This window comes from Diadema setosum, chromosome 17 (assembly GCF_964275005.1).
Source record: "Diadema setosum chromosome 17, eeDiaSeto1, whole genome shotgun sequence".
Classification (NCBI taxonomy): domain Eukaryota; kingdom Metazoa; phylum Echinodermata; class Echinoidea; order Diadematoida; family Diadematidae; genus Diadema; species Diadema setosum.
In genome coordinates this window covers 20,189,504-20,202,902 of record NC_092701.1, presented here as the reverse complement: position 1 = coordinate 20,202,902, position 13,399 = coordinate 20,189,504, and the positions used below count along the sequence as shown (strand labels likewise).

General features: G+C 35.2%; 1 protein-coding gene across 1 annotated transcript in view; it reads right to left on the bottom strand.

Annotated features, from left to right (window-relative positions):
* Positions 1 to 13,399, bottom strand: part of LOC140240510 (CUB and sushi domain-containing protein 1-like) — an 82,953-nt gene that overhangs the window by 17,549 nt on the left and 52,005 nt on the right. The window contains exons 18-24 of the mRNA XM_072320277.1: positions 8,267 to 8,296; positions 6,926 to 6,964; positions 6,296 to 6,472; positions 5,310 to 5,546; positions 3,985 to 4,344; positions 3,051 to 3,086; positions 543 to 581 (exon numbers count right to left, since the gene is read on the bottom strand). Coding sequence (XP_072176378.1) covers positions 543 to 581; positions 3,051 to 3,086; positions 3,985 to 4,344; positions 5,310 to 5,546; positions 6,296 to 6,472; positions 6,926 to 6,964; positions 8,267 to 8,296 — 918 coding nt within the window. The remainder of the gene's footprint in view (positions 1 to 542; positions 582 to 3,050; positions 3,087 to 3,984; positions 4,345 to 5,309; positions 5,547 to 6,295; positions 6,473 to 6,925; positions 6,965 to 8,266; positions 8,297 to 13,399) is intronic.

Genomic DNA, 13,399 nt, shown 5'->3' with positions numbered 1-13,399 from the left:
AGGTTTCAACATAAGGCAAGTGGTCATGGCAGAAATAGACAAACCTTTCCAGTGACAATTAAATCGGCAAACAAGCCAAATCATGGACTTCTTATGATGGACTCAAGTTCAGGAATTTGGGCATAGTACGAACATTTGATATCAAATCGTAGAAAATGAATTATCGTTGATATTTTGTTCATCCTAGAGCGAGTGTGTAGAAAGGGGGAGTATGTAGCATCAAGAAAGGGAGTTTCCCCCACAATGCATCACAAGTCCAATATGACTTCTAAATTTTGATTTTTTTTAATTTATAACTACACAACGACATATCGGATTTTATGATATGCCTTTCGTAAATCTTATTTAGCAAATACCAAGACATTAAATTTTATTATGAATAGATAATATGAACATACAACTGTAGAGAATATGAACAAATAAAAAAAAAATGTCAAGCTACAATCTCTACTTTCGACACATGAATAATAAGGTGAGTGATAGATCCATAGCGTCAAACTTAATATCTATTACAGAAACTTACAATAAAGAGCTGTTCTTACCAATACTCTCTGTGGGCATCACTTCGGGCACAGGTGTTTCTAAAAGTGAAATTTACAGAAATATGTACGACATAAAAAGAAAGTGCATCTCTGCATTGCTTGCACCATTTGAGCTGCCATCAAAATCCTACCTTTTCAAAAATATATATATATATATTTTCTTCCTCAGAAAAAATAGTGTACACTGCTCATGGAGGGGGGGGGGGGGGGTAAATACACAACATAATACATAATCTATAAGCAATAATCATACAAAGTTAATCACACAAGATTACAAACTCCCAAAGAGCATCACATATTGAAGATGCTAACATCTGCAGATGGAGAAAAAACCAAGCACAGTTTTCAACAAAAAAAAAAAGGAAAAGGCAAACCTCACAATTTTACTTTATATTTTTGGTTTACAAAATCCATTCAAAAAAGATATGCATTTTTCAAAGTCTTGGTGAATGAAGAAAAAAAAAACATATAAAAGCAGCCACTTGCTCTGTTGCAGGTAGTAGTAAGTGAGTAGGAAATCACAATAAAATAACCTTTATGTACTTGCAAAACAAACAGAAATACAAAAATACTATAACACACAGAAATATGGAAGAAAAATGTTGGGTAAGTACTTTATTAGTTCAAATAACAATGTCTGTGTCATTTGAAGCCTTTTTGTTGTCATACACGATTGTTTATATTTGCGGAGGGATTCTACAATTTTACAATCATGATCTTTAAAGTAGTATTAACTACACCATTGTTGTATTGTCACCTCTCGGTAATCCGAATGATTGGTATACATAATTAATGATTTTGATGATTTTCAAAAGTTGATCAGTCCATATATATCATCTTTGCACGCATGGTTACCATTGTTTTTCATTCTTGTTTGTTTGTTTGTTTGTTTGTTTTGGGATTTTTTTTCACACGGTAGCCCTTCCAGCCTTAAAAAAAAAGAAGAAGAACTGATTAAAAACTTGGGGTAAATGTAGGTTCATTCTTAAAAAATGTTAATCCAAATTTACTTTCTACAGGCAACTCTCGTGTAAACGTGGTGTAAAACAGCAAAGGACTATAGAAATCAACCATCATTTCAACCCATGAGGTCTTGGGAGATACCGTCAGGAGGAGTTATTATTTTGTCACCATTAAGTCATTTGCAAAATAAAAATGGCAATTTTAGAGAAAAAAATGGAAAGTTTGCCAAAAAAAAAACGCCATGATTTTTGAGAATCAATTATGCAAAAAAAAAAGTGAGCAAGAGGCTTTTCATAAAGATACAGAGACATCATCAATATAATGAACAAAGGATTCAAATGAAATATGTTTTGTATATATATTTAAATCCAGAAATGTCGCTTTGGCGACTGGTATGCCTCCGCCATAATGCATGATTTTCCCAATAGGTCTAGATAGTACATGTGGACAATGTGTGATTACATTTTCACAAAATTGGCAAAAATATTGAAATGACAAGTTTGTCACAAATGTGTTGAATGTTCACCTTCCTTGACCTAGGTTTAATTGGATGAATAGGAGAGCATGTATCGAGGGATTTAAGGACTTTAACTCGACTTTGACCCATTCATACATTTAGGCATTGAGTAATTTTCAAGGTACAGGTGTGGAGAAAAAGTGCAATTTCTGAATTGAATAGTAAATTGTTACCATTTTCATCTGGCCCTTGACCCTAAGATTCATAAGATAATCACTTTCAGGTAGAACATGCATAATATGTACTATGTTTCAAGATAACTTGAGCCACTTCCGAGATATGGAGGAAAAAGTTAGTTCAGCACTCTCACTTGATCTTTGACCTTTTGACCTTTGAGGCAAAAAAAGAAGAGAAAAAAAAACTTTCCAGAGAATGTATATTAGGTTACACATGTATGCATACACCAAGTGTAAAAAAAATAACCTTGCTGGCATTGCATGATAGGAGGGAAATAGTAAAATTTTGATGTGTTGCACTTGACCTTTGATCCCTGACCTTTGACCCCATGAACCCTACATTCTCTAGATAATCACTTCCAGTCAGTATATGTATATACTATGTTCCATGAAGATACCTTGAACAATTTTCCAAGGTATGGAGAAAAAAAAAGAAGTTTTAATATTTTTACTTGACCTTTTGACCTTTTACCTTTGACCTCATGACCCAAACTTTCACAAGAGAATCTTAATTGGGTAATACATGTATACATTAAGTTTCAAGAAAATATCTTCAGGCATTCAATAGATATGGTGGAAATAGTGAAATTTTATGTATTTTGACCTTGAACTTTTGAACTTTGACCTTGAGCATGTGCACCCAAAAGTTGATAGGCACAACTTCACCCCCTAATACACACACATGCCAAGTTTCATTAGGATACCTCAACAGGTTTTGATAGTTACCTTGTCCACAAAATTCATTACGGACGGACGGAAGGACGGACGGACGGACGGACAACCCGAAAACATAATGCCTCCGGCACCACTTCGTGGCGGAGGCATAAAAATGAACATGTGAATGGGCCATACCCTCTCCAGCATCTGTGGTTGTTGGAAATTCATTTCCTATTGTAAATAAAAACAAAACAAAAATATAATTTTGTGACAGTATCTGCAAAACAAATATCTCATATAAATGTTTCTTTATATTAAAATCAAAATAGAACCAACCGTACACCCATAAGAATTATGCATCTTGTACTACGTATGATTATTAAAGAATGATGAGAATTCTCCTTCAAATTTTGATGAGTCGGGTACCTCTTTCCCCGCCATACAACAAACATTTTTTGTCAATTTCTTTCAAAAAAAAAATCGTATTGCCAAATAGATGATTGATATTCAGAGCTCCGGGAACGTTTGTATGATAATGTCTGTGCTAAAAACAAAAAAAAAAAAAACCAACAACAAAAAAGCAAAAACAAAACAAAAACAAAACAAAAATACAAAAAAAAAATGACGTCAAGATACAGCAGTTTACTGTATTTCATCCTCGTCAATAATGTATCATAGATCCATTTTAATCAATTCGCTACGATTTCTTAACCCTGCCTGCACATCTGTAAAGACAAATAAACATTTAAAACACGAGAGTTTATGTTGTGTATGTGGGGTTTTTTCACACTCAGTATGCAGATTAGAGAATGGTATTTACAAACACTGAGAAAAAATGCGCATGAAATTGATTACGACTAACGACCCTTTCAAACTTTTTTGTATGATCGAATATCAAAATACATTTTCTGCGATCAATCTTCTTCCACGTGTAAGGAAACATGGCGTCTGTGTAGTAAAAAACCGAAGACCAACATCTTCTCTTGGAAGTCTCAATGTTAGAGGCAGGTTCAGTGTTAGGATGGTTGATGATGCGCACTTAAAATTGCCTCAAATGATATTAACAAACATTTAAAAATAGCAGCAAAAATCATTCGCCAATACTATACAATTTAAGGTATGTTCTTACCATCTGTACATCTTGCTGAAATGACGACTTCAAATCCATCTGAGGTTATTGAGAAGTCGGAGTGAAACCTAATCCAGGCAGAGCTGAAGTCATAGTCATAGCTGGTTGGGTCAAGTGTCCCTGAGAACTCACCAGCTGCTCCTGAGAAGTCAGGGTTGTCGGCAATTGTCAGCTCGTCAAAAGTGCGCTCAGTACTAAAACTGACTAAGCGCAAAGTCATTCCACAACCCTCTGGAACAGATACCATCCAGGTAATGTCAGTGCTGCTGTCGTATGGTTGGGGATAATTGGGGGAGAAGATAGTGACACTGTCTCCAGATTCCAGGTTAAATGTTCGTCCATCAGAGATTTCTGTGGTAACTAAACATGAGAAAGAAATATATCGATATATAAAAAGAAAAATCAAACTGGACTGTCGCAACCACTAAAATCATCTTGTAGGTGGGCCTATAAAGTATATACAGATTAACTTTTTTGACATGGAGTCGGAATCACTGCATACACATAAATTATGTGTGTGTGCGAATGTGAGAGCGTGTGTATGAGTGTATGCATATAATTAAGACGAAGACGCCTATGTTCACTATATGTACATGGTCGTTTCACTATCAATCTAGGCTTTAGATCCCTCACTTAAATGTTTGATGGCTTGCGAGCATGCAAAGAACAAACAAAGTAAGAAAAAAAATATTCAGATATTCAATCGCCGACATATTCCTAGAACACATGCACTAAGCACAGACAGCTGAATGTGCAATGCTGGTTAAAATATTTCCCCCACTTAAAAAAAAATACACACACTTCTTTCTTTCTTTCTTTCTTTCTTTCTTTCTTTCTTTCTTTCTTTCTTTCTTTCTTTGCACACGATATGTAATTTCCTGGGGGTCTGTGGATCCGCCAAATAGTAGAAGTTTCGGAAGAAGATGGCCTGCTTGCCCCGCTATGGAACAGGAAGCTGTCTTTGTATGGACATCGGACACGCCGTTTAAAACATCCCTATTCAGATGATAGTAAGAGAGGTACCAGCTGAAGGGAAGGCCAGGCCAAAAACAGCAGGAAGTGGACGAATTGTGGAATGGCCGTAGCAGGAGCAAACGCACGCAATCGAATGCCGACGGTTCTATGAGGACTACGGCAATATACAGCAGCAGCTGTGGAATCATTGATGCTCACTTTGGAAAAGAGTAACTACACAGATACTAGGTCATCAAAACACCTGCGCATTCTTTCTGCAGGATGATCGAAGAGAAGACTTCATGTACATTGTATGACATGATACAGATGGGAATAAAAACAGTAGTACAATCAAACAAAATACACGATACCTGTAGTGGCTGCCGACGTTGTTGCAACAACGCCAAGTGGTCCTTCATTGCAGAAGTCGCCTGTGTTGCAGGTGCAGAGCTGCCCCTCCAATCCCTGGAAGGTCAGTCCACTGGCCTCCAGAGAACCCCTGATTCCCTCCATCACCCCAGGCAAGTCTGCTGTAGTGAGGCATATGTTAGGGGGCATGCCCTCATCGCTGCACCCTCTCTCCAGTTGAGTAATTGTTACATTGCCAACTGTGAACGTACCCAGCATATCACAGAAGAGAGGGGAAAGACGACACAAATTAATTAGCACTTCCACGCGTACTGCAGCTGTTATCTGATGAGGTATACCTCCATAGCACTATACATTCAGTTTCACGACCTGGAAAATAGGACTTAATTGAGAGACAAATTCTACCAAAGACACATTTTTTTAAATACAATACAAGAGTGAAACGCAACATGCTGCAAGTTTCATACGAAATCGACCCCCCCCCCCAAAAAAAAAAGAAAAAAAAAAAAGAAGAAAGTTTAGACACTTTCACCTAAATTTAACACAATAATGATACTATTCACAGCTACATGTGCCAATGAGATATGGTTATAATGTCATCACGTCACAGGTTTATCCCGTACTCAAAAATATTTCAAAAGCAGCTGATGCAACCACTAGTTCTCAACCTTACTGACATCATTGATTAGAAAGAAAAGGTTCAATTCCTCATTTTCTTTCAATCACTTGCAACGAAAAAAAGGAGGTAAGAGTCTGTGCATAAAGGTTAAAAAACGGTAATACAGTGCCATTGCAACCGCATCCAAGACGTGGTCACATCTAATCTTATCAAGGCTGGTTTTTTTTTTTCATATTGCTCATATAAATCTCTTAATCATGTCGACTATTTAAACTGTTAAAAATGTAAACTAAAATAGACTGTTCATATCAATTGCATCAGCAGAATCAACAATAAGAATTAAAGCCCACTTAAAACATCAAAACTTACATATTGGGTGGGACAGATAACTTGTAATATTCATAAACTTGCAACTTCCAGACTGAGGACAGCTAACGGAGTCTCGCGATGGGAAGTTCACACAAGGTGGGCCGACTCCGCTAAATCCAGTGAATCCTGGCATATTTGACCTCATTTCTATGCACCGTGAGCACATGATGTCACTATCTGCTAAACAATAAATAAAGAGAGAGGGGAGCACAAGAGAATACCAAAAATTAATAAGATATTACATACGCCTCGCAACATCACGACATAGTTCGTAAACGCAACAACTCTAGAAACGCGACCCGAAAGACGTTTGCGATCGCGTTTTGACAGTGGGTATTGAAACGCGTTTTAAATGAAACGCGTCTTAAACATGGGAAAGTTCATAAACGCAACGCAGCCTTTGATAATTCTTTAAGTGCATTCTGTGGTCACTTTAATATGTATTCTGCTATCACATGGAGTTTTGTGCATTCTTTATCAGTCATAACGTCACAGTGATCGAATTTACCAGTGTAGTAATCACATTGCACATTTCATAGTGGATGAGAACATAATAAACAATTATAAATTTGTGCAACTATTAAAAACAAGACAGCAGATACAGAGTTTCCACATTAAAGCAGTTCTTACCAACACTTGCTGTGGGCATCACTATGGTCACAATGGTTTCTGAAAGCGAAATTTATAGAATTCATTAGATATACATGGCGTGGTGAATGTCTTCATGCATGGTTCTATTAAAACGCAGCCTTTGATAGTTCTGTAACTGATGTTGTCGCTTGAAGTCGTGTGCATTGTATTCGTTAATTGTGAAATAGTGTGGTGATGATACAAAGATCACAAGAAAACCATTTGTGGCCGTGCATCACAAAACGCACAAAAAGTTGCACCCGTTTATTTTACGTGAGGACTAAAAAAAAGGTAAAATGGGTCAACTGAGTCAATATTATCGAGCTTTTCATATTTTCTGAAAGACCTATCCTTCTTCTATATTCTTTAGTTTGGGATCATAACATGAATGGGAAAGTGTGTTTTCAGCAGATTTTCTACAACCCTTTTTGGGTGGAGAGTAGAATGATCAGGTATGTCTCAGAGGCCCCTTTTCATTTCTTGAAATCCTTTGCATACTCTTCACTTTGAACTCTAATAACTTTTGAAAGGATAATACTACTACTTTCAAAGTTGCCATTAATCAGGGACAGAATGTGTTAATAGAGCATAGTCAATTTCAGCTTAATCTAATAATCTTTTCATTGTTGTTGCTCCAGTGGTTTACATCCTAGTGTTTTGTCCCTTTCATCACACACCCCGCACGGCTTGGTAAAGATTAGGTGCTTGAATAGACCCTGTACTTCAGAGCCTCTTTCCTCAGTTCACACTGTCCCTGAGTGTGTGCGTTCTTTCCAGTATTGATAGATAGGTTAGGGCAGTCCATATGAATTGAGTTATACATCATTTTAAAGCTTAGAGTCAGCTCTTTCAGAATCTGCCCTCAACTTAAAATCCATGTCTGGCGACTTTTTGTTCGTTTTGTGATGCAAGGTCACATTTAGTGACACAAATAGACTGAATCATTACTTTCCCCTTTTTAATTCCAAGGCTTGATTATGAAAAGTAGGCCTACACAAAAGATAAATGAATGTCCAGTGGTTGAATTTGTTCAATCAATTGTTTAATTTGTTACGAGGAAAAAAGAAACTCATAATGACGAAATGAATTACTAAATCAATCAAGATAAAAACTCAAAAACCGTGTTTCACATTTCTCATAAAACACGTTAAATGAGAGATTCATAACGAACCTTAAAAATATTGCATGCACTTATCAGTCATTACTTTATGTAGTTATCGAATTATTAAAGCAGCTATAGCCATCACATTACAAGTCTTTGTTGTTGATGGAAATGGCATAAAATAATACAACTATAAAAACCAAACAAATACAGGATCTCAACATCAAAGCAGTTCTTACCAACAGTTTCTGTGGGCATCACAGTTGTTTCTGAAAGGACATTTTAAGAGAATTCATGGGATATTCACATGGGGAACTAATCAGCTGTTCTCACCTATTTAAACTATTTATTCCCAAATTAATAATAATAGGATTGTCACCAAATAATTACGTGCATAATCTAGCAGTACCCACAACCACAAATCCACTTCCTGTATTAGAGCACTACAAAATGGCGATGTGTCTCTTGACTTTATTCACTATGGCTGTGATATGCTGAAGCTAATAATATTAGCACAGTATTGAGTCAATCTTATTGTAGATTGAAGAGGTAAAGTCACGAGAATAAAATGGTAGATGCAAAAGGTATAATAGAGCATATATATATACATATGAAGAGTTTGTTTGCAAAAACCGATAAGTCCATATTTGCCAAATGGAGATAATTGCGATAAAAGGTCAAGAAATATAAAGAGAATAATAAGAAAACTTTTGCTTCTTTTGACCATAACTTCAAAAATATACTTTTATATGTAGTGACCAATATATCATTTAAAAGGTATTATTTTGTACTTTATGACAGAGGCCGTACTTCAAAATCTTCAAAAATGGACTTACCGGTTTTTGCAAACAAACTCTTCATATATATATATATATATATATATATATATATATATATGTATAGGCCTATAATACCTGTTGTATCTAGGATGTCATACTATTTGCCTCGTGCGTGTGTGTGTGTGTGTGTGTGTAATCTCACTGTTTTACCACGTCATGGCAGTGGCTCGCATCCACAGTTTGTCCTGCCATCATGTCCCGACCATCACAACTTGATTTAATATGAGCTTTGAAAAATAAAATTTCAATAAGTCAATTTGGAAAATAATATCAACGAGTCCCATCTGGTTATTTATCTGGTCATTTGTAATCTCCCATCATTTCAGAATTATGGCATCTTTGCCATGATATCATGTCTACACTAACAAAACTTGACGTAAATTGAATTTGAATAATCTTAATGATTTGAATTTGGTATTTTTAGTCCATCCACCCCATTTCTTCATTTTATCTGAAGGTACTTTGTTGTGTAATGTATCCCGCCACCAATACGACAGATATCATAGAATTGTAGGTGCAGGGCAAGTGGAAGGTAGCCTCACCTGCTACAATAGTCAACTGCAATAGTCAATTTGGCCATGCAAACATGATTGCAACTTCAAATGATCACAGTTTCAAATTGCAAAATCAATTTCAAAACTTAAAAAAACTTTCTCAGTCTGGGCCAGGATTTGCTGTGCTTCTTACTGTGCGATCCATTTCATTTTGTGGCTTCCATTCACACACACTGACTAATTTCACCAACTCTCTTTGAATTGACTCGCCGGTTGACTCCCCTTGCGCTTATTAGCTACAAAATGCTATATTGGTCAATTTAAGGAAGCATGGTAAACTGCGTGGCAAATTCTGATCAGGTTTGTTTTAAAATCATCGGTTAACATCATACACCAACATTATGCAATCTAAAGTGAGTTGATGAGTTAAAGTTATTATTAGAATCCGATGCTAGCCAATCACTCTCTGTCACTGGACTTAGCGAAACCTGGTTGACTTCCACTACGGAAGATTCATTTGCAATTGACGGATTGAATATGTATGTCAGTAATAGACGGATTCAATATGTATGTCAGAAGTGGAGGCGGTGTTGCATTTTACATATCAAGTACTTACAAATATATTGTTCACAACGACATTTGTAGAATGGATAACACTGTTGAATCTCTTTTCGTAGAAATTTATATCCTAGGATGCAGGAATGTGTTATTGGGTATAATATACAGACCTCCTAATTCAAATATTTTAGTTTTTTGACTTATCTTTCAGACCTGTTAAAAAACTCAGTTTTTCGAAATAAGGATTGCTTTCTACTTGGTGACTATAATATTGATTTGCTGCAATCTGGAACTGATCATATCCCAATGGAGTTTCTTGAAACACTTTTGTCTTCATCTTTTCTGCCACTCATTCCCAAACCGACTCGTGTCACGGATCACTCGGCTACTCTAATTGACAACTTATTTTGCAATATCTTACCTCATCCCGATTCTTTTATAATTCTTTCAGATGTGACCGACCACTTCCCAATCATGACTCATTTTACTTTGAAAACTTTAGTTAATGATGCAAAACCTTCATCTCCTGTATTCAAACGTAGAGTCTCATGTGAAAAGTTAGCTAGTTTTGATGCTGCTCTTGATAATGCCGCTTGGTCACGAGTATATGAAAGTGATGATGTTAATCTGTCTTTTGATAATTTTATGGAAATTATTTAATTTTCTTTTGGATGATAGTATTCCGAAGCAAAAAAGTAAAATGGATTATAAAAAGACACCTAGGTTACCATAGATTTCAAAATCAATACTTCGTTCAATTAATAGAAAAAAAATCGATTGTGTTATAAATACAAAATGGAAAAAAAACTGAACGATCAAAGAACAGATATACATCATAATAAAAACACAATAAAGGGATAGTACAGTATTGGTGGAGATGAGAATTGGGCTTTTAACTTTTTGCGAGATGCCAAGAAAACACTTATGATATAGTACAGAGCATACCATTTTAAGAGGAATTCAAAGTTTATTTGATGAAAATCGGGTTTGGAATGACTGAAACATCCAAAAACAAAGTAAAACAAAGCAATCGCAATAAAGTGTGGGTCCCACACTTTATCAGAATTGCTCTTTTTTGGATATCTCGGCCATTTTAAAACCTGAATTTTCATCAAATACACGCAGAATTCCTCATAAAATCACATGCTCTTTCATATTTCATAAGAGGTTTCTCATTATCTCACCAAAAAATGTTAGAAACCTGAAATTAGGTCTCAACCAAAACTGTACGATCCCTTTAATTAGGATTTTACGTTTGGAAAAGAAAAGGTATTATTCTCAGCAGCTGTCGAGATTCAAGTTTGACATTAAGAATACCTGGAGAATTTTAAAGCAGGCTATTAATATTCAGAACAAAAAAGCAGAAATTGGTCAAATAAAGTGGGATGATGAAATAATTAATGACCCCGTGAAAATTGCAAATGTTTTTAATTCTTATTTTTCAAAAATAGGTGAAACGCTTGCTTATGGTATTCCGGCTGCAGAACAGAATTTTACTGAATTCTTAGGCCAGTGTAACCCCAATTCTATTTTTTAACTCCAACAAATAGATATGAGATTATCGATATTGTATCCTCTCTAAAAAAAAAAAAAAAAACGTAGTTCCGGTTATGATGATGTAGATAGTTGTATCCTTAAATGTGTTATATCATCAGTTGCAGATCCCTTGGCTCACATTTTTAACTTGTCAATTTCTAATGGTATGTTTCCTGATAAAATGAAATTGGCTAAAGTAATTACAATATTCAAGAAAGGTAATAACCTGGATGTCAGCAATTATCGTCCAATCTCTTTATCATCTTCATTATCGAAAGTTTTAGAAACAATAATATACACCGGAATTATTATTTTTTTTAAGTGCACAAATTATTCACAAATTTCTAGTTTGGTTTCCGAGAAAAACATAGTACCGTCCACGCAGTTCTTCATTTTATCGATAAAGTTGTTAATGCAACTGACAACTATTCTCATTTAATTAGTATATCATTGGACTTCTCCAAGGCCTTCGATACAATTAATCACATCATTTTACTCCACAAGTTATCGCACCATGGAATACGCGGAAAGGCCTTGGAGTGTTTCAAGAGTTATTTAGCTAACAGAAAACAGTTTTTTTTAAATTAAAGATAATTCAGTTATAAGAGATGTTAAGTGTGGCGTTCCACAGGGAAGTCTTTTAGGGCCGCTCTTATTCATAATACGTATCAATGATTTTTCCTCTGTTTCAGAGGTAATTTCCTTTATACACTTTGCTGATGACACCAGTGTTTTTCTAGCCCAAAGCGATATCGATGTTCTTGTTCAACAATTTAATACAGAATTGAAAAAAGTGACCAATTGGGTCAGAGCTATCAAGTTATCATTGAATGTTCAAAAAACACAATACATGCTTTTCAGCAATACTGTTGATTCTTTGAATTCAGAAATAGTTCTGGACGATTGTAATTTAGAAAGTGTGACATATCTTAAATTTCTTGGTATTTTTGTAGATAATAAACTTCTTGGAAAATACACATTGATCATATCTGCAGATATGATCATTGATCATATCTGCAAAATCGCGTGGGGAAATACATATAAAACATGTTTAGATAAATTACTTTTATTGCAAAAGAAATCACTCCGTATCATATGTCATACTGCATTTTTGTCCCATACTGATCCACTATTTTATTAGCATAAAATATTAAAAATTAATGATTTGTATTTGTTTAATTTATGAAAATTTATGTATAATTATAACAAAAATAATCTTCCAAATATATTTGAAACAATGTTTCAAAGAAATCAATCCGTTCACAATTATGCAACAAGGCGATCAAATGACTTCCATTTGCCATTTCTGACAACTTTGTTGGCTCAAAACACATTCATCTACGATGGGCCAAAGTATTGGAATTCATTTCACAACAATATTACAACAGCTCAATCTCTGAACTCCTTCAAGAATAAATTAAAATCATTTTTATTGAAATCTTACAACATCCAAAAGAGTTAGTTTCCCTTTATCATCTCAGTCAAGTCATCATTCTTTTTTTGTATAAGTCCTCCTTATAATTATGTTCCTGTCTGTGTTCTGAATACACAATGTATAACGATGTGTCTATTCTCTCTTTTTCCTGCATTACCAACATAATTACGTATAAAAAAAAAAATGTTATGCATTATATTCAATCCAGCTTGTATTTCATCACTTATTTCACATTATGGAATCTAGATTGCTTGCGTCCACAATGGCACGTGCTGTAGTTTTCCCCCCTTTCCCCCCTTTTTTCTCTTTTTTCTCCTTTTTTTTTTCCTTTTCTTTCTTTTTCCCTTCCCAATCATCTTGATGTCAGTTGACATCGGTTCGTTTTATTTTGTTTTATATTGCTGTCTTGTGTATTTTCTGAGGGTCCCATATCGTACAAGCTCTGCTTCTTAGTGGGACCCTCCAGTTCCATCCTCATCCTTAGTTGACTTGTATTATACGCTTTATGTA